Source organism: Gopherus flavomarginatus, chromosome 17, assembly GCF_025201925.1.
Source record: "Gopherus flavomarginatus isolate rGopFla2 chromosome 17, rGopFla2.mat.asm, whole genome shotgun sequence".
NCBI lineage: Eukaryota > Metazoa > Chordata > Testudines > Testudinidae > Gopherus > Gopherus flavomarginatus.
The window spans coordinates 5,021,721-5,047,960 of record NC_066633.1 but is presented as its reverse complement, the minus strand read 5'-3'; the positions used below and the strand labels follow the sequence as shown (position 1 = coordinate 5,047,960).

General features: G+C 46.0%; 1 protein-coding gene across 3 annotated transcripts in view; it reads left to right on the top strand.

Annotated features, from left to right (window-relative positions):
- Positions 1-26,240, top strand: part of GSN (gelsolin) — a 51,690-nt gene that overhangs the window by 13,311 nt on the left and 12,139 nt on the right. For 2 of the 3 annotated variants that reach the window (XM_050926688.1, XM_050926690.1), the window contains 7 exons: positions 19,318-19,519; positions 20,449-20,603; positions 21,851-22,012; positions 22,445-22,594; positions 23,203-23,292; positions 24,682-24,814; positions 25,836-25,924. In XM_050926688.1, coding sequence (XP_050782645.1) covers positions 19,318-19,519; positions 20,449-20,603; positions 21,851-22,012; positions 22,445-22,594; positions 23,203-23,292; positions 24,682-24,814; positions 25,836-25,924 — 981 coding nt within the window. Of the gene's footprint in view, positions 1-17,616; positions 18,001-19,317; positions 19,520-20,448; positions 20,604-21,850; positions 22,013-22,444; positions 22,595-23,202; positions 23,293-24,681; positions 24,815-25,835; positions 25,925-26,240 lie in introns of those variants that run through there. The other variant, XM_050926689.1, reaches the window with a different exon arrangement.

Sequence of the window (26,240 nt, the reverse complement as noted above, 5' to 3'; positions counted from 1 at the left end):
TGGTGAACAGAGAACCTTTCAAGTGGGAAGTCTCTTTGAATTTGGAGGACGGTATGGAAAACAATGGGTCTGATTCTCCATGGACTTGCACGTTGTGTCACCATTTACACTATGCCACAGTAGGGTAAATGTCACAATTCTGACTTGGGAGCTTCATACGCATCCCTTTGCATATGCTCAAGTGCCCACACAAGATGCAAAGTAGTGGACAATGAGGACCTCCATCTCTGTCAGCTCTCCTAAAAGAAAAGTTACAGGCTAAGTGCAGATCGAGAACACCTGTTTACCTCAAGCCTCTGCTTTGGCGAGATCCAGACTTCCACAAAAATGTTCCTTTCTTCTCTAAAGGAAGAGCCAGCTCTCCTCTGACAGATTGCACAATGCCTCAGCCACTATTGTTGGGACAGGCAAGAGCACTAAAGCAGGTTGCAGCCTCTTCTCATTGCTCATCTTATACTAAGGAGATTTGACATTCCCGTTTCTGTGTAATTGCACCAGGCTGGTCACACCTATTGGCCTATAGGCCACATACCATGTCATGCCTTTTGTGTACGGTTTAGTGATTCTTTATGCAGAACTAGAACACCTAGTCAGCATTTTAGCACTGATTTGCATTTGAATACGATTTAGGATTTGTTTGCTCACAAATAAAAGAAAGCAGCTGGCTTTCTGAGATCCTGAGGTGGTGCGTGCACTGTGCATCTAAGAGCACGACTGAACTCCTACTTATTGTGTTCACTAGGGTAGGGCTTTCTGGTTGAGTCAGTAGATTCTCAGCTGGATGTGACTGTCTCTCATCCTAGATGTGGTCCTAGAATGTTCACAGAGGGTCTAGTCCTTTTCTCCCATGCCAGTTTGAGCCTGGCGTAACTTCAGTCGAGTTGCTCCTAATTTACAACAGTGCAAGTGGGAAGAGAATCAGGCTCTTAAGTTGAGATTTTAAACGTTAGCACTTCCTCCTGACCCCTTGTGTTTAATAGGTGGGTCTTACTTAAGTGACTAAAAGCTAGCAGCAAAAACTAGTAGTTGTTGGAAATATCAGACTAGAGCTGGAATTGTTAATCATGAGGCAAAGAACATGAGAACGGCCATACTGGTCAGACCAAAGGTCTGTCTAGCCCAGTATCCTGTCATCTGACAGTGGCCCAGTGCCAAGTGCCCCAGAGGGAATTAGCAGAACAGGTAATCATCAAGTGATCCATCCCCTGTCACCCATGCCCAACTTCTGGCAGAGAGACACTAGGGACGCCATCCCTGCCTGTCTTAGCTAATAGCCATTGATGGGTCTATCCTCCATGAATTTATCTAGTTTTTTTTTTTAACCCTGTTATAGTCTTGGTCTTCACAACATCCTCTGACAAGATTTCCACAGGTTGACTGTGCCCAGACTATGCATATAATAATTTGGCCTGTTTCACCTGGCTATTCTCATTTGTTAAAAGGATTCCACGGGAATGTTAATCTGTGAATGCAAAAAACAACTTTGCCTACAACAAAGATATTGCTATACTTTGGGGAAGGAAATTTTAACGTGTTCTCTACAGGATTTAGTTTTTAAAGTTGAGGGGAGAGCTGTTAAAAGGACACCGTCAACTTGAACATTGTGAGCTTCTGATAAAGCCGCCTTTAGACGGTGTCCTGAATTTTGTTTTAAATGTACATTTGTACCATTCATTTTATGTATCTCACTAGTGTGTTGGTTTTCATTAGTATGAATTTTTTCAAATGTGAAAAAAAAATACAACAAAAAAGTTTTAGACTGTGTGTGCAAAAGGAAAAAAGTAGCATTTGACTTACCCACCTAGAAGGATGGGTGCAGCAGTTAACTACTGCTAGCATGCATGAGCAGCAACCAGTCCTAGGAACACCATTAGCAATGCTGTTCCTCAGACAGCGAGAGACAAAACTAAAATAGATTATGGGGTCACTGTGGTTGTCCTAAAGATGCTTTCTTTACAAGTTTCTCAGCGTGGGGATTGTTTTTAGTTGTGTGTGTGTGTGTATGAATTTAGTGCTGCCTGGAGACCAGAGACAGATCTAATCTACTGTTTTAGATATTTTTCAGTGCTTGTCACCTTGGTGATAAAGCTGAAAGAGACCATGCAGCCTTTTCAGTGTCTGACTTAAGACTTAGTCAGTCATGCTATATGCAAATTTTGCAAAGAGCTAAAAAAAGTAAAGACAAATATTTGACTGTTTCCAGGGTGCAGTGTCATCAGTTGTTAATATTGTACTGAATTGCTCTCTTCCACTATACTGTCTTGTGTAGAGTGACCAGATGTTCCTATTTTATAGGGACTGTCCTGATATTTGGGGCATTTTCTTCTATAGGCGCTTGTTACCCCCTCACCCCATCCTGATGTTTCACACTGGCTGTCTGGTCACCCTAGTCCTGTAGGATGTCACAGGGTTTCTTTAAAGCTGCAGAGACGCTTCACTGATCCCACAAATTCCCACAGTTTGTGCAAATTCATCAAGGCTTTTCACCAATCACAGGTGTAGAACAGAGATGAAGAAAAGTGAGAATTTTTAGTATCTCAGTGATTACTATGCTCTGTATCTAGAGTCTTGAACCTACCTAGAGGCTGGATTATGGAAAATAAGCCAGGCTCGATGCCTATCAAAATGCTTGCCAAAGAGTTTCCTCTTATGCCCTCCAAACCAACTTGTCAGTTGCAGCTGGAAGTACTGAGCTAGCCTGCTGGTGCTTTTTGTTCTTGATGCCTTTTATCTAAATAACTATTTATAGCCATGCAAAGCAGCATTAGTTGGTAGACAATAAGTCTGTGAAGCCAGCCAGGGGTTATTCCCAATAATGGTGCCACGCAACACTGCCTTCCTGTTTTTCTAGAGGAACAATACTCTTGTGAAGCATGTATGTAAACCTGCAAGCTGAGTAGAAACCAATGTGCAAAGTATCAGAGGGGTAGCCGTGTTAGTCTGGATCTGTAAAAGCAGCAAAGAATCCTGTGGCACCTTATAGACTAACAGACGTTTTGGAGCATGAGCTTTCGTGGGTGAATACCCACTTCTTCAGATGTATGTGGTGGAAATATCCAGGGGCAGGTATATATATATGCTAGCAAGCAAGCTAGAGATAACGAGGTCAGTTCAATCAGGGAGGATGAGGCCCTGTTCTAGCAGTTGAGGTGTGAAAACCAAGAGAGGAGAAACTGGTTCTGTAGTTGGCAAGCCATTCACAGTCTTTGTTCAATCCTGAGCTGATGGTGTCAAATTTGCAGATGAACTGAAGCTCAGCAGTTTCTCTTTGAAGTCTGGTCCTGAAGTTTTTTTGCTGCAGGATGGCCACCTTAAGGTCTGCTATAGTGTGGCCAGGGAGGTTGAAGTGTTCTCCTACAGGTTTTTGTATATTGCCATTCCTAATGTCTGATTTGTGTCCATTTATCCTTTTCCGTAGAGACTGTCCAGTTTGGCCGATGTACATAGCAGAGGGGCATTGCTGGCATATGATGGCGTATATTACATTGGTGGATGTGCAGGTGAATGAACCGGTGATGGTGTGGCTGATCTGGTTAGGTCCTGTGATGGTGTCACTGGTGTAGATATGTGGGCAGAGTTGGCATCGAGGTTTGTTGCATGGATTGGTTCCTGAGCTAGAGTTATTATGGTGCGGTGTGCAGTTACTGGTGAGAATATGTTTCAGGTTGGCAGGTTGTCTGTGGGCAAGGACTGGCCTGCCACCCAAGGCCTGTGAAAGTGTGGGATCATTGTCCAGGATGGGTTGTAGATCCTTGATGATGCGTTGGAGGGGTTTTAGCTGGGGGCTGTATGTGATGGCCAGTGGAGTCCTGTTGGTTTCTTTCTTGGGTTTGTCTTGCAGTAGGAGGCTTCTGGGTACATGTCTGGCTCTGTTGATCTGTTTCCTTATTTCCTCGTGCGGGTATTGTAGTTTTGAGAATGCTTGGTGGAGATTTTGTAGGTGTTGGTCTCTGTCTGAGGGGTTAGAGCAGATGCGGTTGTACCTCAGTGCTTGGCTGTAGACAATGGATCGTGTGATGTGTCCGGGATGGAAGCTGGAGGCATGAAGGTAGGCATAGCGGTCGGTAGGTTTTCGATATAGGGTGGTGTTAATGTGACCATCACTTATTTGCACCGTGGTGTCAAGAAAGTGGACCTCCCGTGTAGATTGGTCCAGGCTGAGGTTGATGGTGGGGTGGAAGCTGTTGAAATCATGGTGGAATTTTTCCAGAGTCTCCTTCCCATGGGTCCAGATGATGAAGATGTCATCAATGTAGTGTAGGTAGAGAAGGGGCGTGAGTGGACGAGAGCAGTGTATGGACTTTTCAAGTAACAAGGCAAAAATCAGAATGCAGCAGAGGAATTACTACAAGCAAGGTTTACTAGTAGGAAATTAGGTAACGTAAAATAATATAGGATCCGAGTGTCCATGGAACAACAGGCTCCATAGACATTTTATTAAAAGAAAACACATTGCTGGTCATAAGTAATTATACCTGTGACTCTGATGGCTTTTCAAGAGCTTTTCTGGTCCCTTTGGATAAAGTGGATCAGCCAGATTGTAAAAGCGTTTATTAAGACAAAAGGGAAAAAAAAAAACTTCTAGAATATTAGCAAAGCCATTCATGCAAAGGTGTAATTAAGGCTTTTATTTTCCAATGGGTGGAACATGTATAGGACAGACAAGAACATTGCAGCTATTACATCTCCTGTGTAACTAATTTGAAAAAAAAAACTCTCTCTCTTTTAAGGAAACATTATTCTATGAGCATTTGTCAGGCAGGACTTTCAGACAAGTCTGTTCGTTGGTGCAAGTCACCTTTTTATTCTTGAGCAGACGTTCCAGGGTGGTTGAGAGGTTGACCTCTTCCACGCCACCGTCTTTTTTCCCGTCGTAGTAGACACCGTCAGGCCACTCAGCATCATCTCCCTGGACTGTAAACTGACAAACCTGTAAATCTCTGGAATAGAAAGGCTTGAGAGAATTAACATGGTACACTTTAGGCTTTAGTGAGGAATTGGGAAATGCTATGAGGTAGTTTACAGCTCCCAGGCGCTCTTGGACCGTGAAGGGCCCTTCCCATGATGCTTCCATCTTATGGGCCTGTTGCGCCTTCAAGACCATAACCTGGTCTCCTACCTTGAAGGAACGTTCTCTGGCATGTCTGTCATACCAGGCCTTTTGCTCTTCTTGAGCATCCTTTAGGTTCTCTTTAGCAAGGGCTAAAGAGTGTCGGAGGGTGCTTTGTAGGTTGCTTACAAAGTCCAGAATGTTAGTTCCTGGAGAAGGCGTAAACCCCTCCCATTGCTGCTTCACCAACTGTAATGGCCCCTTAACCTCGTGACCATACACAAGTTCAAATGGTGAAAACCCTAAACTGGGATGTGGTACAGCCCTGTAGGCAAACAGCAACTGCTGCAACACTAGGTCCCAATTATTGGAGAATTCGTTGATGAATTTTCGTATCATGGCCCCCAAAGTTCCATTGAACCTTTCCACCAGGCCATTGGTTTGATGGTGGTATGGGGTGGCAACCAAGTGATTCACCCCATGAGTTTCCCACAGTTTTTCCATGGTCCCTGCCAGGAAATTAGACCCTGAATCTGTAAGGATGTCGCAGGGCCAACCTACCCTGGCAAAGATGTCTGTTAGGGCCAGGCACACAGTGTTAGCCCTGGTGTTGCCTAGAGCGACTGCTTCTGGCCATCGGGTAGCAAAGTCCACTAAAGTCAGTACGTACTGCTTTCCTCTGGGTGTCTTTTTTGGGAAAGGGCCCAGAATATCCACAGCTACTCGCTGAAATGGGACCTCAATTATGGGGAGTGGCTGGAGAGGGGCCTTGACCTGGTCTTGAGGCTTTCCCACTCTTTGGCATACCTCACAAGACCGGACATACTTGGCAACGTCCTTGCCCATCCCCTCCCAGTGGAAGGACTTCCCCAACCGGTCTTTGGTTCTGTTCACCCCAGCATGCCCACTGGGATGATCATGGGCTAAGCTTAAGAGCTTCCCCCGGTACTTAGTTGGAACCACCAACTGTTTTTGCGGCTGCCATTCTTCCCGGTGTCCACCAGAAAGAATTTCCTTGTATAGAAGTCCTTGGTCTATAACAAACCGGGATCGATTAGAAGAGCTGAGAGGCGGTGGGGTGCTCCGTGCCGCCGCCCAAGCTTTCTGAAGGCTGTCATCCGCTTCCTGCTCAGCCTGGAACTGTTCCCTTGAGGCTGGGGTCACCAGTTCTTCCTCAGACTGTGGACTTGGGCTTGGTCCCTCTGGAAGCGATGTAGGTGATGGGGTTGTTTCCGTTGCTGGTGAACCGCTCTCCGCTGGTGCACCTGAGGGTATTTCAGGCTCTGGCTGAGCCTTTTGGGTATGGTTGTCTTTTGCTTCTGCCAGTTCTGGCTCGCTGGCGCCCTCTGGCGTTGAGTTTGAAGATGTGGTTGCACTTGCTGGTGCTGGTTGCTGTTCCAGTTCCGGGCCTGGGACTGGAGATGCTGTGGCTGTTTCAGTGGTAGGCATGGAATCCGGGTCCACTACCTCTGTCTGGGTCTCTGGTAACACAGACGGGGCCTCTGTGGACGGTTCAGGAACAGGAATGGGTCTGGAAGCTTGCCTGGTTTGGCTACGTGTAACCATTCCCACTCTCTTGGCCCGCCTCACCTGGTTGGCCAAGTCTTCCCCCAGTAGCATGGGGATAGGATAATTGTCATAGACTGCAAAAGTCCACATTCCTGACCAGCCTTTGTACTGGACAGGCAGTTGAGCTGTAGGCAAGTCTACAGCTTGTGACATGAAGGGGTAAATTGTAACTTTGGCCTTTGGGTTGATGAATTTGGGGTCAACGAAGGATTGGTGGATAGCTGACACTTGTGCCCCCGTGTCTCTCCACGCAGTAACCTTCTTTCCGCCCACTCTCAAATTTTCCCTTCGCTCCAAGGGTATTTGAGAGGCATCCGGGCCTGGGGATTTTTGGTGTGATGGTGGTGTAATGAATTGCACTCGCATGGTGTTCTTGGGACAGTTGGCCTTGATATGTCCCAGTTCATTACACTTAAAGCATCTTCCATCTGATGGGTCACTGGGCCGAGGTGAGTTACTGGAGACTGGTGAGGTTGAAGGGTAGGGTATCTGTGGCTTTACTTGGGTGGTATGTGGGGTCTTTGGCTGTCCTCGGTTGTAGGGTTTATGGTCTGTGTGCCCCCTGGGGTAATCGTTCCCCTTGACAGTAGCTTTCTTGCTTTCTGCCAGTTCCATCCATTTGGCTCCAATCTCTCCCGCCTCAGCGATATTCTTGGGGTGTCCATCTTGTATGTACCGTGTGATGTCTTCAGGAACACCATCCAAGAACTGCTCCATTTGTATGAGGAGGTTCAGTTCTTCCAAGGTTTGAATGTTGTTTCCTGTTAGCCAGGCCTCATAGTTTTTTGCAATGTAGTAGGCGTGTTTGGGAAATGACTCCTCTGGTTTCCACTTTTGGTTTCTGAAACGCCGACGGGCATGATCTGGGGTTATCCCCATCCTGTATCTGGCCTTGGTTTGAAAAAGTTTATAGTCATTCATTTGGTGCTTAGGCATTTCAGCTGCCACCTCTGCTAAAGGTCCACTGAGCTGTGACCTCAATTCTACCATGTACTGGTCTTCGGGAATGCTGTACCCAAGACAGGCTCTTTCAAAATTTTCCAAGAAGGCCTCGGTGTCATCACCTGCCTTGTAGGTGGGAAATTTCCTGTGCTGTGGAGCAATATTTGGCGCCGGGTTGTTAGGGTTGGCTGGCACATGCAGCCCAGCTTTTGCCAACTCCAGTTCATGTTTTCTCTGTTTTTCCTTCTCTTCATTCTCTTTTTGTTGTTTTTCCATTTCTTTTTGGTGCTTTTCCATTTCTCGGCGGTGGGCCGCCTCTCTTTCTCTTTCTCTTATTTCCATCTCTGTTTGTTTTATTTCCAGTTGTCGCCTGTGTTCAGCTTCTCTGACTTGCTCTTGGGCCTCAATTTTTGCCTTAGAAGTCATGATTCCTGTTTTCTTGTGTTGGGGTGCCCTCCGGTGTTTATCTTCTGAACTGCAGGTTCTGTTGCCTCCTGAAGTCTGCCTAGCAACAGTGCTTTTTTCCTTTTCTCTCTCTAGCTAATGTTCAATGAAAGGAAACCAGAAAAACCACTTTATTTGCATGCCTATAAGTGCTGGTACGACTCTCAATGGGAGTGCTATTGTGTGACAAAAGACTGTTAATAGTCCTTAACGACTTCTGCTTAACATGCAAGCCACAAACTGCCAGAGAGAGCAGAAAAAAAAAAATTCTCTCTGGTTCCCTTTTAAAACCAACTGCTTCTCTCTGCTAAAAAGCCCTTAGCAGAGAAAAGAAAATATAATATTTCTACTGGCTTCTGGATTCTGTCTCCCACCAGCTGCCACTCATGTAATAACCTTAGTCCCAGATTTGGACCTTAGCGTCCAAAATATGGGGGTTAGCATGAAAACCTCCAAGCTTAGTTACCAGCTTGGACCTGGTACCTGCTGCCACCACCCAAAAAATTAGAGTGTTTTGGGGCACTCTGGTCCCTCTGAAAAACCTTCCCTGGGGACCCCAAGACCCAAATCCCTTGAGTCTCACAACAAAGGGAAATAATCCTTTTTCCCTTCCCCCCTCCAGGTGCTCCTGGAGAGATACACAGACACAAGCTCTGTGAAACTACACAGAGAGACTCCCCCTCTCTGTTCCCAATCCTGGAAACAAAAAGTACTTTCCTATTCCCCCAGAGGGAATGCAAAGTCAGGCTAGCAATCCAACACACAAATCTCCCCTTGATTTCTTCCTCCCACCAATTCCCTGGTGAGTACAGACTCAATTTCCCTGAAGTAAAGAAAAACTCCAACAGGTCTTAAAAGAAAGCTTTATATAAAAAGAAAGAAAAATAAGTACAAATGTTCTCTCTGTATAGATGATACAACACAGGGTCAATTGCTTAAAAGAATATTGAATAAACAGCCTTATTCAAAAAGAATACAAATCAAAGCACTCCAGCACTTATATTCATGCAAATACCAAAGAAAAGAAACCATAGAACTTACTATCTGATCTCTTTGTCCTTACACTTAGAAACAGAAGACTAGAAAGTAGAACTACTTCTCCAAAGCTCAGAGCAAGCAGGCAGCCAGAAACAAAGACAAAGACACTCAAATCCCTCCACCCAAAGTTGAAAAAATCCGGTTTCCTGATTGGTCCTCTGGTCAGGTGCTTCAGGTGAAAGAGACATTAACCCTTAGCTATCTGTTTATGACATGAGCTCAGTGTTATTATTGTAATAATTCGCAGTGCCAGTTATCGTTATTTTAACCAGGTAGTTAATTGTGTTCTTCACAATGCAAAGTGTTAAGTGATGAAAGAAAAATGTAATACATGATTAACTCACGGTGAGAGCTCTGTACAATGTTCTCGCCAGGTTCAAGTCATCGTGGTTTCAGCTTTCATTACAAAATCAGACCAGGTTCCTCCAAAGGTTTCTAGCAAACCTGGTGTCAACTTATGAGCTTGTGCTAACACCATGCCGATCTCACTGGTTCCTTGTTTCAGTGCAAAGCCAGGAGGAAGTTTGGGTTTGGCTGAATTTTGAGTTGGTTTTAGGGTTTGTTCTAACATGCAACTTGAGGTGGAATTTTCTGAACTGAAAAGCCTTATTTTACTACAGGTCTACTTGTGCTGTCCACTGACTCATTGCTTCCCATCACATGGGATGCATGCTGGGAAGTCCCCACTTCTGGTGGAAAAGGATTATAGACTCAGAGCCCATACCAGTTATGATAGAGGGATTCAGGATATGTGGCAGAGAGAGATTGCAGTGAGTGACTGGTAAATGGGAAACAGAGTGGCTCTCCAAGAGACTTTCCAATGCACTGACATGGGAAGTGTCACCCTGAGGGTGCACAGTGCCCCAAAGGGGGTGAAGAGGAGGTGGGGCCATGACTCTGCCTCCCTTGCACATAAGCTGCATGGAGGGGTTTATGTTGCACTCCAGAAAGGCATACGTGCACCCAGGAGCTCCCTGAGACAGAGCAGCCCCTAAGGCTTCCTTTAGTGTGTGCATCTCTGCACTGCACCCAACCCACGGCTGTACAAACATGGCCGTCTGAATCTGGTGGTGCTGTAATGCAGGGGAGTGAGAGAACTGGCTGACTGCAAAGGCAGGTGTGGGCCTTCAGGGTGCAATGTGAGCTGGTTCCTAAGGGAAGTTACTGCAGCAGGAATGCTGGTTGTACACTTACTGGAATAAGGCTTGCTATTCACTACTGTAGGGGTTAAATCTCTAGCCTGCTGCCTGCCTCCCTCCCAGTGTGGGTTTGTGCAAATCCCAGTTTGACAGTCTGCCCCAGGGAGGGTCCTTTTCTGCTAGAAGCAGTCAGGTGTCTCCTGAAGCTTAGGGTAAAGAGAAGCTACAGGCCCAAATGAAGTGCACAGAGAGCACAAGAGTACAGATGTGACAGTGTAATTCACTTCTGTGCTGGCTGCAAATTCCCTGCGATTCAGCTTTCTTCCAGCAGTGACCAAGGCCTCCTTTATCATCTCGATTTAGCCAGCTGTGATTTCTTGTGGTCCCACTTTGCCTAGGGAAGTTCAGTCTGCATTTTTCTACATTAGAGCCAGACAGTGGCCTTGTTTGCATTGCTTATAGCACAGCTTTGTTTAATAAAACAGCCCCCCCCAAACCCTCAGTCAGTTTCCTTGTTATAGTAAATAGAATTTCTTTCACTGCAGAAGCTAAGGGCTTATGGGTAAAGTGTGCTGGTTTCTTTGGGATATTAAAGGAGAAGCTGGCTGCTTAGCAATGAGTTAATTTCTCTTTTTAAAATGCAAAGCAGTCAGCTTAGCTAGACTGCAGCCTTCCCTCTGCCTGCCGGACAGACTGTACATGGGTCCCAGGTTTGAAAGAGGAGGACGCTCCAGTTAAAGAAGCAGGCAGCATAAAGCAAAAAGAACAGCATGTTGTAGCTGGTCTTGTACAGACTGGACAGCATGCCTGATGCAGCCCAACAAAGCCAGCTAAAAAGAGGTTTCAAATTTACCTACTTCCAAGTTCTTCACTGCAAATGGACAGGTGCCAAAATTTCTGGTATCAACCAATTACTTAGCTTCATGGAAGGGAAGTAATTTATAGCACTTACTCCTTGCTAATGAGACACAGCAATAAAGCTCAGATGGAAATAAATTAAGTGGCTGGTTAGCCCGGTTACTTTTCAGATTTACATAAAGCTTGCTAGGACCAGTACAGAGTAGTGTTTTCAAAGTCTAGAAACAGTTAAACTCCAAGTAAAGAATAATAAAAAAAACTCAAGTGTTTTTTTAAAGTTATTTGTACTTTTGTTTTAAATATTGTGGGCTGGCCTGTGCTGCCCTCAGCTGGTGAGCTTTTACTGACATGGGTAGTCCTATTGACTTGCCACAGCAGAAATGGTGTGGTAATTTATTCTGTCTTCAGCTGCTTGGAGTAACCAGCCATGAGAGTTGGGTCTCCCCTTTCTTAAGGGGATGCACTCAAACAATGAATCACTGTGTATTATATAAAGAGGGCACTGTAGCACCTGGCAGAGCAGTTATTGTGCATTGTCCATATGTACTAAAGAAATACAATCTGTACTAGAACTGAAATTTCATTTCAGTGCTCCTACCAAAAAAATTTAGAGGCTTTAAAAAAAAATTCCCTACAGTCCTAGAAATGTAAAGAACTAAGAAGCAGACATTTTAGAGGTTCTGTGATATGATGGGGATGTGGGTGTACACTAGTCCAGTTTGACTGGACACCCTAAAAATCCTGCCTTCTTCAAATGCATGTTTCTCTCATAAAAAATGTCTAACAATAGTGTTGCCCACTAGAATAGTAACGTAAACTGTTGCACAAAACATTTTAACTCTAAAGGAGCGTTGGTTCCCCCCCCCCCCGCCTCTAGTTTATTGTTTAAGAAACAACCGTTTTCCTACCTGTTTGGGAAAACTAATTTTGATGCTCATACCACCACTTCCAACTACCCCCCTACCCCCAAACACATACACCCTTTCTCTTTCAGAAACACAGACGCTTCTCTCTGCTAAATCTATACACCAAACAGATGCGCTCTCCCTCCCTGTTTCACAACATTTTTACCAATAATGTAATTTATAAGGAGATGTGGAACAGTAATTTTTCACCTCTGCCGCCTCCCTCACCATGTATTAGCCATAAATAAAGGCAGTGAAAAGCCTTAATCTTTGTGGTATGGCTGAGCTGTAGAAATACCATCCTTCTAGTCTTACTGCTTTCATAGCCACAGCTGTTCTGAGGAAAGACCTGTGTGCACATATTTGTTTCTTCATAAACTTGACTGTTTGGCTCTTTGAATAGCCAGTCCCCTTATTGCAGTATAATTAAGAAACTGGAATCTCACTTCAGTGAATTTTAATTTGGAAACTGTTAGAATATTTTTATTATTTTGCACATATTGTGCTCTGGCAATACCACCAATCAGTTGATGTTTTGGTAGAATTTGTGCATTCCTTAAGCTTTGGTGAGCCTGCTGGAATGTTTGTGGTCAAATGTGAATCAGAAGCTTGAGTCTAGCGGAAAACTATCTTGTTTCATGCATTGGCTGCAACATTTTCCCCTTTCTCACTAAGCACCGGCTGATTCTCCAGCGCCTGTTGCCACCTTTCAAAAGGAGGTTTTGGATAGCAGCAGTAGGAGTTGTAGGTAGTGTTTGTGGTGAGGCAGTAGGGAAGTGTTTGAATTAGAGGTGCCGGGATAGGTCAGACTAGAGTCATTGGAAAGTCTATTCCCTGTAATTGACATTGCAATGGGATACAGCCAGGAAAGTGAGCAGATGTGAGTCTGGACTACACATGCCAGAGATCATGTCATGAGCCTGGGCAGTGGTAGCTCTTCTCTATCCATTTTGTTTTTATTTGCGTAACTGAAGCCCTGAAGAGCTCTGGTGAGACCATGCCTGGAATGTCACATTCAGCTCCAGATATGTTACCAGAAACATAGAGACAAGTTAGAAAGAATTCAGAGAAGAGCAACAAAATGAGTAAGATGCAGAAAGATCAGATTTACGGGGGTCAGTATGAGAGTATCCTCAATGGAGGATAGATCCACCAATTACTATTAGCCAGGAATGCAACCCCATGGTCTGGGTGTCCCTAAACCTCTGACTGTCAGAAGCTGGGAGTGGACCAAATGGGGATGGATCACTTAATAAATTGCCCTGTTCTGTTCATTCCCTCTGAAACATCTGGCACCGGCCACTGTTGGAAGGCAGGATACTGGGCTAGATGAACCATTGGTCTGATCCAGTCTGGCCATTCTTATGTAGCTTGGCTGAATGAAAGCTGAATGTGAAGCATGCCAGTCTACAAATATATGAAAGGCTTAAATGCCCAGAGAGAATTATTTAGGGAGGTAAAAAGCAGGGTATCATTAGGAGTCGTGGGGTGGACTTAAGAAAAGGAACTTTTCAGTTGGATACTAGGAAAAAAAACCAACCACAAACACTTTGTGGAATTGTCTCCAGAGAGAAGTGGTGGGAGCTGCATCCCATAAGAGTTTTGAAAGGAAACTGGACAGCATGCCAGAGAAGATATATAGTAGGGGGACATTGAGCCCATCCCCCTCAGCTAATGAGCTGACAAGTGTTCGTTACATCAACTTCTAGGATAGGTCACGTTTTTTACCAGCTGTAACACTGTAACCAAAGTCCTGCATTTCCAGTCCAGTTGCTAGTGCGCAGACACCCACCTCAGAATGCCCCACTGCAACTGGCCCCCGGTTCCTAGCCACTAGGAGCGGCCAAGAATTAAGTAGGCCCAGGAGACTGAATGCCCCTTCCTTGGAGGGAGCGTGTTCAGAAGAGAATTGGGGCATGCTGGCAATGGCAGTGTCGGGGTGGGGCAGAAAGGGGCCTAACCTGCATCACTCTGGTGCTCAGGGGAAGCCCTCAGTACCCAGGGCAGCCAGCCTACCTTTCAGGGGCAATCACGTACTGTAGAAGAGTGGCCTCACCACTAGCATCCCCCATGTCACAGCTGGGTGTAGCGTAGCAGTTCTTTCCTCTCTGGTGCCCCAGGCAATGGTGGCTGGAGTGGTCTGCCTCTTCTTGCAGCTCAGCCAGGTCACATTTTAGTTCCATCCCTCCTGGGGTAACAGCAAGTCCAACACAAATCCAGTGTCCTCACATTGGGGCCTCAGACCCACAGTCCGTACATGAGGGCTTTAAAGCAGCCTTATCCCTCTGTGTCAGGGGCTTCACACCACCTTCCCAGTGGTGGAAGGAGAAACCCAGGCCCACCCTGCACAGTGGGTTGCAATCCAGGGATCCTGGAAACAGCCACAGTCTGCTCTGTCAGACACCTTGCCTCGGCCTTCTTGGACCCCATCCTACCCTGAGCCTTTCTTCAGGCCCTTTCCCCAGCCCCTTGCTGGGCTGTCTGTACTGAGCAGTGCCTCCCAGGCTTTTCACCAGAGGTCTGCTTTCTACCCTTGTATCAGCATCAGCTATAGGAGCTTGCTCCAGTCCTGTGCCTTCAGGTACCTTTCCCTACACAGGGCTTCCTCCTTACCCTGCAGGGGTGTTTCCCACAACTCTTGCGTGTCCCAGAGAGCACCTGCACAATTCTTCCCTTACAACCCCTTCTGTGCAAGACCTTCTGTCTTTGTAGCTCCACCCAGCTCCTCTCCAGCAGGGCTTCATCTTTCATTAGGCCTGGGGCACCCTCCAGGTTCAGCCAGGTGCGTTAATTGGCCTTTTGGGCCTACATTAACCCTTTCACCACTTGTGCAGGGTGAACACCTCACCACAGTTCACTGAAAACTTCTTTTGAAAAAGCAAACTCCAAACTGGAAGACTGCTCAGTGGCAGGGTACATCAATCAGACAATTCAAGCTTCCTAGTAGATGTTACTTTTCATTTGCTATACGTCAGGGCACTGTGTGCTGTAATTAGTGAGCATATCCCCATAATTATCTCAGTAGGAAGGTACACATTTATAAGATGTTCTTGAATAGACCTTTCATGCTTACTGAGATGTTAATCACACAGCTGGCGTCCATAATAAGCAGTTGTCTTCTGCTGTTTGTTCAAAACACAGGGGCTTCTTTCCTTAAAAGCTTTTGTTTTCATCCCTGAGCAGCCAAACCTCCTTCAGATAATTCCCCAGCAGTGAAACTGTGTATTCAATGCCATGTGTTTATGGAGCTTTGCTGTCCTTGAATGCATTTTCTGTGGGTAAGATGTTGGGTTTACTCTGCATCAGTTGTGAGGGTGATTTGGATGGTTATACTAGTATTTGCTTCACACCACTTCTTTGCCATGCTTTCCAGCAGTGACATCTTCTCTATAATCTGTGCACTGACTTCTGCCACATGTCAGCAACAAGCTTTGAACCCTTCACACCAAAGCTCAGTTTTCTTCCATTCCAGTGAAAGGCATAACTACATTTGCTGACAGCTGTAGTAGGCTGGACCAGCCACGTGAATATTACATGTACTCCTCACCTTATGTCCTAAGAGCACCATAATTTATTATTTGCTCACTATGTTGGTCACATAATTTTTGTTTCATTCTCCTTTCCTTACCCATTTCCTTTGTCTACCTTCATGCTTTGCACTTGTCTGATTTATATTGTAAGCTCTGCAGGATAGGGGTTGAGGCTAACATTTTCAAACCCACCTAAGTGACTTAGGAACCTCAGTCTATGGGAAATAGGACCCTATGTCACTTTTGAAAATGGGGTGTAGGCTCCTGAATTATTTAGGCACTTTGCCTTGGGTCTTTTTCCCTCAGTCTCAGTGGAGTTGCATGCAAAGTTCTGGCACTGTATAAGTGTTTATGAATAAATACTTGAAACTCTCTTTCCATCTGCAAGGGACTTGTCTTTCTTTCCAACATTGTTGCTAATTTGTTTTTCAGTGTAGTCCTCTGGATTTGGGTGGACCACAGATGGAACAGCTGTAAGAGCCATTCACTGATGGCTTCCCAGCACTGCTCAACTTGCCTTGGCCAACACTTATGATTCCAGCAAAATGTTTGCTGCCTTTCAGACCCTTGATGCTCTGTGTGAGCTCCCTCCCCAGGGACGGGAAAAAAATCTGTCCAAGCCCAGCCAGATGAAGAAATTGTTTTTATTCTCTGTTAAAAATTGAGAACTTCCAAGGAAACTTTGTTTTGATACTTACTGTCAAAAGTCTATTAACTGAGCAGAAGCTTGCCAAGATCTGAAATACTTAATAGCCAAATGTCCAGACACAGAGCACCAGCTTGGAAACTATGGAACAAAAAACATAGTGTTCTAGCAAAACAGAGAGAGATTGAAAATGATTTTCATGAGGAGAGGAGAAAGCTTTCCTATGTTACGGAGTGTGTGTGTGTCCCTCATCTTGATCCCACTGAGGTCAATGGAAGTTTGGCCACTGACTTCAGTGGGGCTGGGAGGAGCAACAGATCCTTGTTTAAGTATCTTCCTAGAAATTGGGTAATTAATCTGAAGATTCCACTCAGTTCTGCTCTAGATACATGTAGCCTGCAATATAAACACATAGAGAGATTCATTTCCTCCCTGATCTCCTAGGGTAGGCGTACCATCCCAGACTCTATAGCGTGGTTACAACAAACCTCTGCATGGGTTTTCAGTAGTGCTTAAACCCAGAACCTTCAGCACCACAGCATCACCCTTAGCGCTTGGAACTCTAGGAGTAACTCCATCATGTGGTAGTGCTAGTAGGCTATTATATTTTAATGGACTAGCCACTTGAGGGACATATGGCACACACAGTTCTAATGTGGCCCAGCAGTGCAATCAGTGAGAAATCTTATTGTAGGGCACTTATTGTTTTGTACACTACTTGGATGAAGCAGGCTCATTGCTGGCACTGTTCACCTCATGCCAGGAGTCTGTAGGCCTGGTTCTCAAGTCTTTTGACATCAGCTCTACACTGTTATTGTTGAACTCAATAAGCCCAAAGACTGCTGGATGCATGTCACAGTTATCTTGCTCAATCCCAAAAAGCATACGGTGTGAAATTATTGAGCTGGCTTTGCTCTCCCATCTTGTCTGGCAAGGGAAGTCCTTTTGCCAGCAGACGAGTGGTCCTTCGTTGTTGTACCTAGAACCCCTCTGCTTCACACCAATTTCATTGTAGCTGGTTTCAGAGTAGCAGCCATGTTAGTCTGTATCCGCAAAAAGAACAGAAGGGTGCCACAAGTACTCCTGTTCTTATCGTAGCTTGTGTAGAGGCTTAAATCCATGTGCAGGAGACCAAAGCATTTCTCAAATGTTGCTTCTTGCTTATCTGTATGTACAGGGAAATATGAACACATCATTCCTCACCCTCCAACCTCTCAGCCGGCTCCCTTTAGCACTCTCTGTCCTTTCCCACAGTTCACTGACGTTGGTATGAGAATTTTTTCCTCCACAGGCCTTGCCATCTGGGACGACCTTTTTGTTCCTCAGCACCTCATCAACTCTCTGTCTATTTCCAATTCTCAGCGGATACATTCTTGTCTCCATTGCTGATGCCTCTCTCTGTTATTGGCCTTTTGATGAAATATTTAGCTTATTTGTCCATTATTGCACCGCCCGCTGTAATGAATACCATATTTCCCTGTATTACTGTCTTTTGGAATTGAGCCTCCATAAATGACTGCACAGAATAAATCTGTGTAGCCTCCAAGTGGACCGTGTGCATAGGCATGTTACACCCTTATATTTCAGAGGGAGCTGGATGTGTTTCCTTGTGATAAAGCACCAGCTTATGCAGCACATCTTTATTGACAGGGAAACAAAGAAGGGGCTGGGTCTCCTCAGTCCCTCTTCTGTTGGAGGTGAAAGAGTGAAGAACCCTTTGCTGTTAAAAACGCTTCTTAAATTCCAGTGCAAACACGGCTAGAGTTGCATTCTTCTCACAGCTTTTTGTACAATGGCTCTGAGGTTAAGGTACGCAAGCTCTGTATCTGTCGCAGGGCTCGGCTATCTTGTTACAGCAGCTGTTCTTCTTTCAGCTGTGGTAAGTGACCAATCGTATAATTAAACACTGTAAAACTTTTCCTCTGCTAAGAAAATACTTGCAAGGGTTGTGTTCTCCTGCGTGGTTTTAAGCTTTCCTAAAAGGCTTCCTTAACTAAGCTGTGCAGCCTGTGGAGTGGAAACTGTAAGAGGGCACTGTTTTAAATATCCGTTTGATGACAGGGTTCAGTTTAGATACGGATTCAGCAGCTAACTTGCTGTATTGCTTTCCAGTCTGCAGCGTTTTGTATTTCTGGCCTTGTGAGCTGAGCATAAATTTTATTTTTGTCCATTAATTGCTGTGAACTTTCCTCTTTGTTGACGTACTGGATGCTTATGATGTAATCTTATTTCTTTCATCTTTGCCTTCTAGGCCTGCCCTGGTAGAGGGACACAGACCCTTCTTTAATCTAAAATACATTAGGATTGGTTTATTTTTTTTTAATATTGCTATCCTGAATTCTTTCTAGTTGTAGCCATAGAACTTTATTGTCTCAAAGAAGTGATAACACATTGTCCATGCTTAATAAATAATAATAATAATGTAGAGGCAGCAATGGCAGGTTCGAATTGCAAAGTTTGCTAGGGACAGGGTAGTCTGAAGGGAGTCAACAGCCATCAGGAGTAGTGATTTATTAGTGTAATTCCTAGAAGCCATATAAAAGCGTTGGAGTAAATAGTGCATCATAATATCATAGAAGCATAGACATTAGGGATGTAAAAGTCCTGTTAGATCACCTATTCACCTCCCTGCCAATGTCAGATTGTTCTCTGTCATGTTTTTTCCAGCCTAGCAATGATGGGACTTCCAGTGTTTGCCTGTGAGAGACTAATAGATCACACGTTATAGGGAAATATAACAGTGATTTTGCAAACCCCGTAAAATATATAGATGAAAGGAAAATATATATATATTCCCTGGAGCCTTCCAACTTATGGAATGTTTCTATAAAGGAATGGATAGAAAGGGAACTTCTGTGTCTTTTGCCTCCACCCTTCCATACAAAGAAATGACTAATCAGCAGAGAAGAAAGAACTGCAAAACTGAATGGATAGGGAGAAAGTAATCAGATAACAGGAAATAGAGGCAAAAAGAGGCTAGGAAGGAAGTCAGGAAATGGAGGTGGGTGGACATGGAAAGTAATGAAGGTCAAGCAGGATTTTCCTTAGATGATTTCAGTGCGAGAGCCAATGGAAACTTCCTAATCGTTGTTTGGAACCGCAGTAATTAGGAGTTCAGAAGCAGTCTTAGTTTAACAAGAGTTTCATTGTACTGCACAAGCCTAAGAGAATTCTCTGTTTCATTTCCCTCTCCCAGCCTGTCAGCATGGTGGAACACGCTGAGTTTCTGAAGGCTGGAAAGGAGCCGGGCCTACAGATCTGGCGGATTGAGAAATTTGATTTGGTACCTGTGCCAAAAAACCTGTATGGAGACTTCTTCACTGGAGATGCTTATCTGGTTCTGAACACCATCAAACAGCGGAGTGGGAACCTGCAGTATGATCTGCATTTCTGGTTAGGTAAGGTCCGAGGGGCTTGTCTCTGTCTTAATGGAAATTGGCAGTTCTTCCAACTCCTGGAGCTAAACCCGGGAAGGTGAACATTCTTGCACTGTGTTCCTCTCACTGGTCCAGGACTCTTGGGTAAACCTGTCCTGCCACAAGGGAAAAGAAGGCAAAACTGGAACTGTTAAGGCCATTTAATTTTATATTCCCATAGCGCCTCTCATCCTAAAGTGTTTCACACTTTCCCTGAACAATGCACTACTGACATGCAGCCACCTCTGGGGTGGAGGGCAGCAACTAATCATTGCCCTGCACAATCACAAGAAGGGAAAATGTTGTTCAGTCTCTACAACAAACCTTTACACTTTTGTAAAGTGCCATGGGGTCTTTAATGCCCACATAGGGACCTCAGTTGAGCTCTCATACAAAACACGCATCCCCGCCGCAGCTCTGCAGTGCTGTAAAATGGAGTAGCCTGCTAATGATCAATGGGGTTCTATTCTAGTTCAGTGCGTTGTCATATCTATGTTGTAGCAATGCCAGATCTCCTGAGAGAGGGATTCTCAAGGGTTCCTGACAGTCTGCAGAGCCAGGCCGCCGATGCGCTAGTGCCCCCTAAGGGTCTGCTAGATTGCCTGACTTTTGGGCAGACTGAATGCATCTTCTTGCCAAGTCAGCTGGCCAGGCTGTCAGTGGTAGTAGCGCCTAGCTCTTATCCAGAGCTTTTCATCTGTAGATCTTTACAAAGGAGGTCAGTGTTGCTATAGCTGGTTTACAGATGGAGAAACTGAGACTCAGTCCCTGCCTGGCTGTAATCAAATACCTGTCAGTAAAGGTTTTCCGGGAAACTCGCCCTCCAGGGAATTGTTTGCACAGTGTGAAACAGCTGGATGAGAAGGCAGAGACCCTGCATTCACTCTGTGGTGTGTTCCTTCGATTTCTAGGGGATTTCTGTAGTCAGGATGAAAGCGGTGCAGCTGCCATATTCACTGTTCAGATGGACGATTATCTTCACGGGAAGGCTATCCAGCATCGGGAGGTGCAAGGGCACGAGTCTTCAACTTTCCTGGGATACTTCAAATCCGGCCTGAAGTACAAAGTATGTATTTGCTGGACATCCAGCCTAGCAGGTCTGAATCTGAGCAGGACGGTTTCCCAGCCTGTCCACATCACCGAGGAGAAGTAAGGATTGCCCTCTTGTCGATCACCAGCTGTTTTCAATGACAGGGCACAGAACAGCAACTCAGCAACTCATAGTAAGAGAGCCCGGGCTGGATTCAGTGAGACAGAAGTGAAAGCCCCAGGCAATTGTAGGGATTGGAGTTTTGTTTTTCTTGCAAGAAGGGAGCTGCCGCAAGGTGTCTGCAATTGATTTGGGAAATAGACATCTGAGTTAATGGCAGATGCCTGCCCCTGTGCATTGATTGTACCCTTCCCCAGCTACTCAACCAGCTATGGCCTTTCCAGTGTCTCTTTTTCTATGCCCAGTATATTTCCTCTGCTAGCTCTCTTGGCAGCGATCATCGGTAGTATTAAGGGAAGGTGGGGGAAAGCATTGGGGAGTCATTCTTCCATAGTGGTGCAAAATGGTGGGACAGGAGAAGAGTGGAATTAGATTGTCCAGAAATAGTTATCCACATTTGCTATCCACTGGCACAAACAAAGCAACATTACGCCAGACTCTTCTGCAGTTGGCTATTTTTTTCCTTGTCCTGGATTTTCCTACAATTTTTTTTATTTGCTTATTCGTAACCCTAGTATTTTCCATTCCTTTCTCCTTTTAATTTGGTTTCGCTTTTGGGTGAACGGCTTAAACCTACTGCCTAAATTGTCCAAGAATAGAACAGAAGCTTCTGCCAGATACAGACCTTTAATCTGTGGAGGTATCAGTTTTGAAAGTGTTTTAAACCTCCCCGTGGACAAATGCAGTGAAAAGGACAGGTAGCAAAAAAGTGAGTTCTCTTACTGTGTGTGTATGGAGAGTGAAAGAATATGGGAGAGGCAGTTGTCCACAGACAGACTGCTCAAAGGGAGGCAGCGTGTTTTAGTGGTTAGAGCAATGGGCTGGGTGGTCAGGAAGTGTGAGTACTATTCTCAGCTCGGCGCTGATATGGTCTTTGTAACTTCCTCTTTTGAATTCACTTTGTTTTCTGTTCACTCTTTCTCTTTGCAGCCGTGAGAATGAATGGTGGAGTCTGGGTAACCGGGAATAGCTGAAGGGGCATGTTACTCTAATACACACAGTGCAATAAAAAGGCCAGCGTAGACCTGGCTTCCTCCACTTTCCGCTCACCCCCTTTATATTCATATTGTGAGTCGGAGTTACCTTCTTCTTTGTTCTTTTAGGCTGGTGGAGTTGCCTCTGGCTTCAAGCATGTGGTTCCCAATGAGGTGACTGTCCAAAGAGTCCTTCAGATCAAAGGCAGGCGAGTGGTTCGAGCTACTGAGGTCCCTGTGAGCTGGGACAGTTTCAACAACGGAGATTGTTTCATCCTTGATCTGGGCAGTGTAAGTCTGCTAGTTAAACACACGTTTGGCAAATCTTCGGGGAATGGGAAATGTCTTGGTGGGCCATTTGTTTTTCTTCCTAGTCTGTGTTAAGCTGTGTGAGGCTCCCCAAGGTCACCAGTGATTTCACAAACTGCACAGCCGATCTGTTAACTCTCCTATTCTCATGGTGGAAAGTGAGCTGTATTTTCCTGGTCTGATGAGCTGTGGGACTGTAGGCCCCTTGATCCACGTTTCCCAACCCCTCACCAACTGCTGCTGCAGGCTGCCCCTTCCTACCTGCATGAAAAGGCCCTAATGCACCACTGCTTGTTAGGTCAGGCCTGTTAACCCAGCCATTGGTGTGTTCTTTGCATTATGCTGCCTAAAGAAGCCTTGTGTTTCTGAGATGGGGCTCTCTGAAATGCCATACTCTTTATCTGTGCCCTGCAGGACATCCACCAGTGGTGCGGCTCCAAGAGCAATCGGTTTGAGAGGCTGAAGGCCACCCAGGTGGCTAAGGGGATCCGGGATAATGAGCGGAGTGGCCGTGGCAAAGTCTACGTGGTGGAGGAAGGGTCAGAGCGGGAGCAAATGCTGCAGGTCACTTTCTTTGTATTTCACTGAACGTCACAGCAAAGTCCTGTCTGTGCAATCAGCTGCAGGGGTGATGAGTGTGGCGTCTGGATGAAAGGATGGCCTGCACGCACATGTGCAGTACAGAGTGTGTGTGTTGATATACAGTATCAGCAGGAGAAGCGTTGTCGAATGGCTAGAGCACAGGATTGTGAGTCACAATATCTAGGTCTAACTCTGGCCTTGCCATTGACTTGCTGGGTGGCCTTGGACAAATTGTATAGCCTGTCTGTGCCTCAGTTTCCTCATCTGTTTCCTGCATCATAGTGTAAGAATTAATGAATGTGTGTGAAGTGCTTTGAGATCCTCAGAGGGAGGGGACTATTCAAGTGCTCAGTACTAGTGTTGTTTCTGCTGGCCGTTCTTTTGTGCAAGGGACAGAGAACAGTGGGTGTTGAGCCCCATTTGGAGATTGGAACATACCAGTTTTGATGTAGCTGACCTACATTTTTTCTTGTTTTTTGTTGTTCTTTTTGTTTTTTGTTTTTTTTTTTTTTTGTGGTCAGAGCATCTGGGGAGCAGAAATTCTCTTGGATCAACACACATAGCTAGCAGATTGTTTTCCTCTCTCTCAGGTTCTGGGACCTAAGCCCGATTTGCCAGAAGGAGTCGCTGATGACCTCAAAGCTGACGCATCCAATAGAAAGCTGGCTAAGCTGTATAAGGTAACAAGAAGCAGATGGCTGCTGACAGAGGAGTCCTGCAAAGGGTGGAATCATAGAATCATTGAAATGTAGGGCCGGAAGGGACCTTGAGAGTCCAGCCCCCTGTGCTAAGACAGGATCAAGTAAACCCTGAAAGATGTTTGTCTAACTTGTTCTAACTAGACAGAGCTGGAGTGGAGCAGAGGGGCTCTGATTCTCACTTGTGTCGCTAGCTATTTATGAAGTGTTAGCAAAGAAAATTTATGCAAGACTATCTAAGTAGCCACCATTGCTTTGTTGCCTTGCCCAGGCCTTACTGACTCCCATGTGAGAGCTGGAATTGTCAGGAATGGAGGTGCCATGTCACACATGCCAGCCTGCTGGGAGAGCTTGCTATCCATGAGAGAAGGAAGTAAAGTGAAATGAATCAGCCTAGCAGCTGTATTTAGCAGGGGAAGAGGGAGCCCTCCTCTGTCCTGTCAGGAATGAACTAGAATCAAGGAGCTTGAGACCCCAACTCTGTTAACTCCTCTGCCCCTGTCATGCAGGCTGGCTTGACAGCTAATATATATATATATATATGGAGATATACCTATCTCATAGAACTGGAAGGGACCTTGAAAGGTTATTGAGTTCAGCCGCCTGCCTTCCCTAGCAGGACCATGTACTGATTTTGGCCCAGATCTCTAAGTGGTCCCCTGAAGGATTGAACTCACAATCCTGGGGTTAAGCAGGCCAATGTGCACACCACTGAGCTATCCCTCCCCCCAGGAGGTTTAGTGCTCTAGCTAGCCACAGTGTGGGCAACAGCAGGGCAGACTGGCCCACAGGGACCTGCCAGTGTCTCTCAGCCCTGCCCTGCAGAGCCCACTTCAAGGTGCAAGAAGGGAGTTTAGTGTCAATCTGCTGGCAGGTGATTTAGTAAATAAGTATGACATGGTTTTGTGATGTCCACACTTGTCCATTAGTAACTCTAGAGTCTGAATCCCCCACACGCATTTCATGTGGACCAGCAAGCCCACCAGTGGCTTTTCCTTGGGATAGTCATCAGGATGCTGAAATAGCCCTTTCCAGTTCTTAGGGAACAGGACAGTTCTGCTGACAAGGCCCCTTTGGCTGCATTTGCATTGAGGACATTGGAGAGATGTGCTGCCATTTCTGTAGTCTCATAGGAAGTTGCAGTGGTGGGAGAAATCTCTGAAATCCTAGGGGCAGACCACCCCTTTGTATCACATCACTGCTGTGCCAAGAACAGCACGTTTGAAGGACAGGAGGCATGAAGGAAACCAATGCACCCAAGTCCCAATGTTCACCTCCAACTACATGTAGCTGTGGAACGCTGAGAGGAGAAGGACTCCAGGTTCTTCCACAGAGTGCCTCTGAACTGAGCCTCGTGTTGCATTATCCCAGGTCTCCAATGGTGCAGGGAACATGGCTGTCTCTCTGGTAGCAGACGAGAATCCGTTCTCCCAGGCTGCACTGGACTCCAACGACTGTTTCATTCTGGACCATGGCTCTGATGGGAAAATCTTCATTTGGAAAGGTACCCGGGGGAGGGAGGAGTAGATAAAGGCAGCTGTGCATGGGATCTATATTCGATTCTTGGTCCCAGCTTCCTGCAAATAGGGGGTGAGGAGGGAGTGCATGGTGCTGGTCAATTGCAGCGTCTCCAGGGAATTAAAGAACAGCGCACGGCTCAGAAGGGCATCTCGGGAGACTTCGCAGAAAAAGTTAAGAAGTTCTGAGTGGAAGAGAAGATCATTTAAATTCTTGGATACCCGTGCAGGGATCTTTGTGTAGGGCGCTCTGGCAGGGATGCGGGTCTGCATGTGGCAGTGAGGATGCTCATGTGGAAATGGTTCCCCCATTAGCTATGCCAGTCTCTCTCCCTCTGTGCGATTCTGATGCCTGAGCACCGGGGGAGAGGGTCTTGCTGACTGGCCCTCTCTTGGAGCCTGCCAGGCAGGGTGTAGCCAGTGCAGGATCTCCGGCTGTGGGGCTCGTGGCTGTGGATCATGGATGACTGGGATGGTGCAGGGCAGGGGGGAGGGTTTTAGGCTGTGTCACTGGACCATATGCTGCAGTACTTTGCACATACAACTATGGAGTCATAGAATTCAAGGCCAGGAGGGACCACGAGCCCTCTAGTTTGACCTTACATCACAGGCCACCAACACCGTTCACCCATCTCCACACACAAACCAGCCACCAGAATCAGACCAAAGTGTTACAGCTGTCAGAAGACTAAACTAGCCTGAGCCACAGCCAGAGAACAGGAGGGACCGAGGAGCTCCAGTGCCAGAGGCTCCCAGACATGGCAGAGAATTGATTTAATGAGCTATCCCAGGTCATCCTAATCATTCACTACATGACAGATGGTGGTTGTTTTCTCCGTGATGTCACCTGCAGGTGGAGTCCTTCTGCAGCGCAGGGGATTTAACTTGTGGACTGGGTGACTCGCTTTCCCCTCTGGGCATGAAGGAAATCAGGGGGAGTGTTTTGTTTTTAAATCAGAGTGTATTATTTAACAATCATCAGCATTGCCCTTTTCGTTCTTATTAAAGGCAAGAAGGCCAACTCTGAAGAGAAGAAGGCAGCCCTGAAAACTGCTTCCGAGTTCATCTCTAAGATGCGATACCCCAAATACACCCAGGTAAGCAGCGCCGGTGGGGGCTTGGGTGGCTTCACACCTTGTCCTTGGGCTGACGCTCAGACACCATTGAGGGTGCACCTCAAACTCTCCTCAGCCAGACACCTGGGGTCCAGGAAGGACTCAGAACGACTCCCATTGGGCATGAAGAGAGGCTGACTAACCTGTCCCGTGGGGATGACCTGTCTCTGGCTTCTCCAGCATTTTCTTAAGAGAGATTCCTCCTCTCCCAGCCCCACTGTGCGGTGGTAACCAGTGGAACACACTCTTGGGGTCCATGGTTTTATTGTGGTAGCACAGACTTTCCAGGTATATTTGT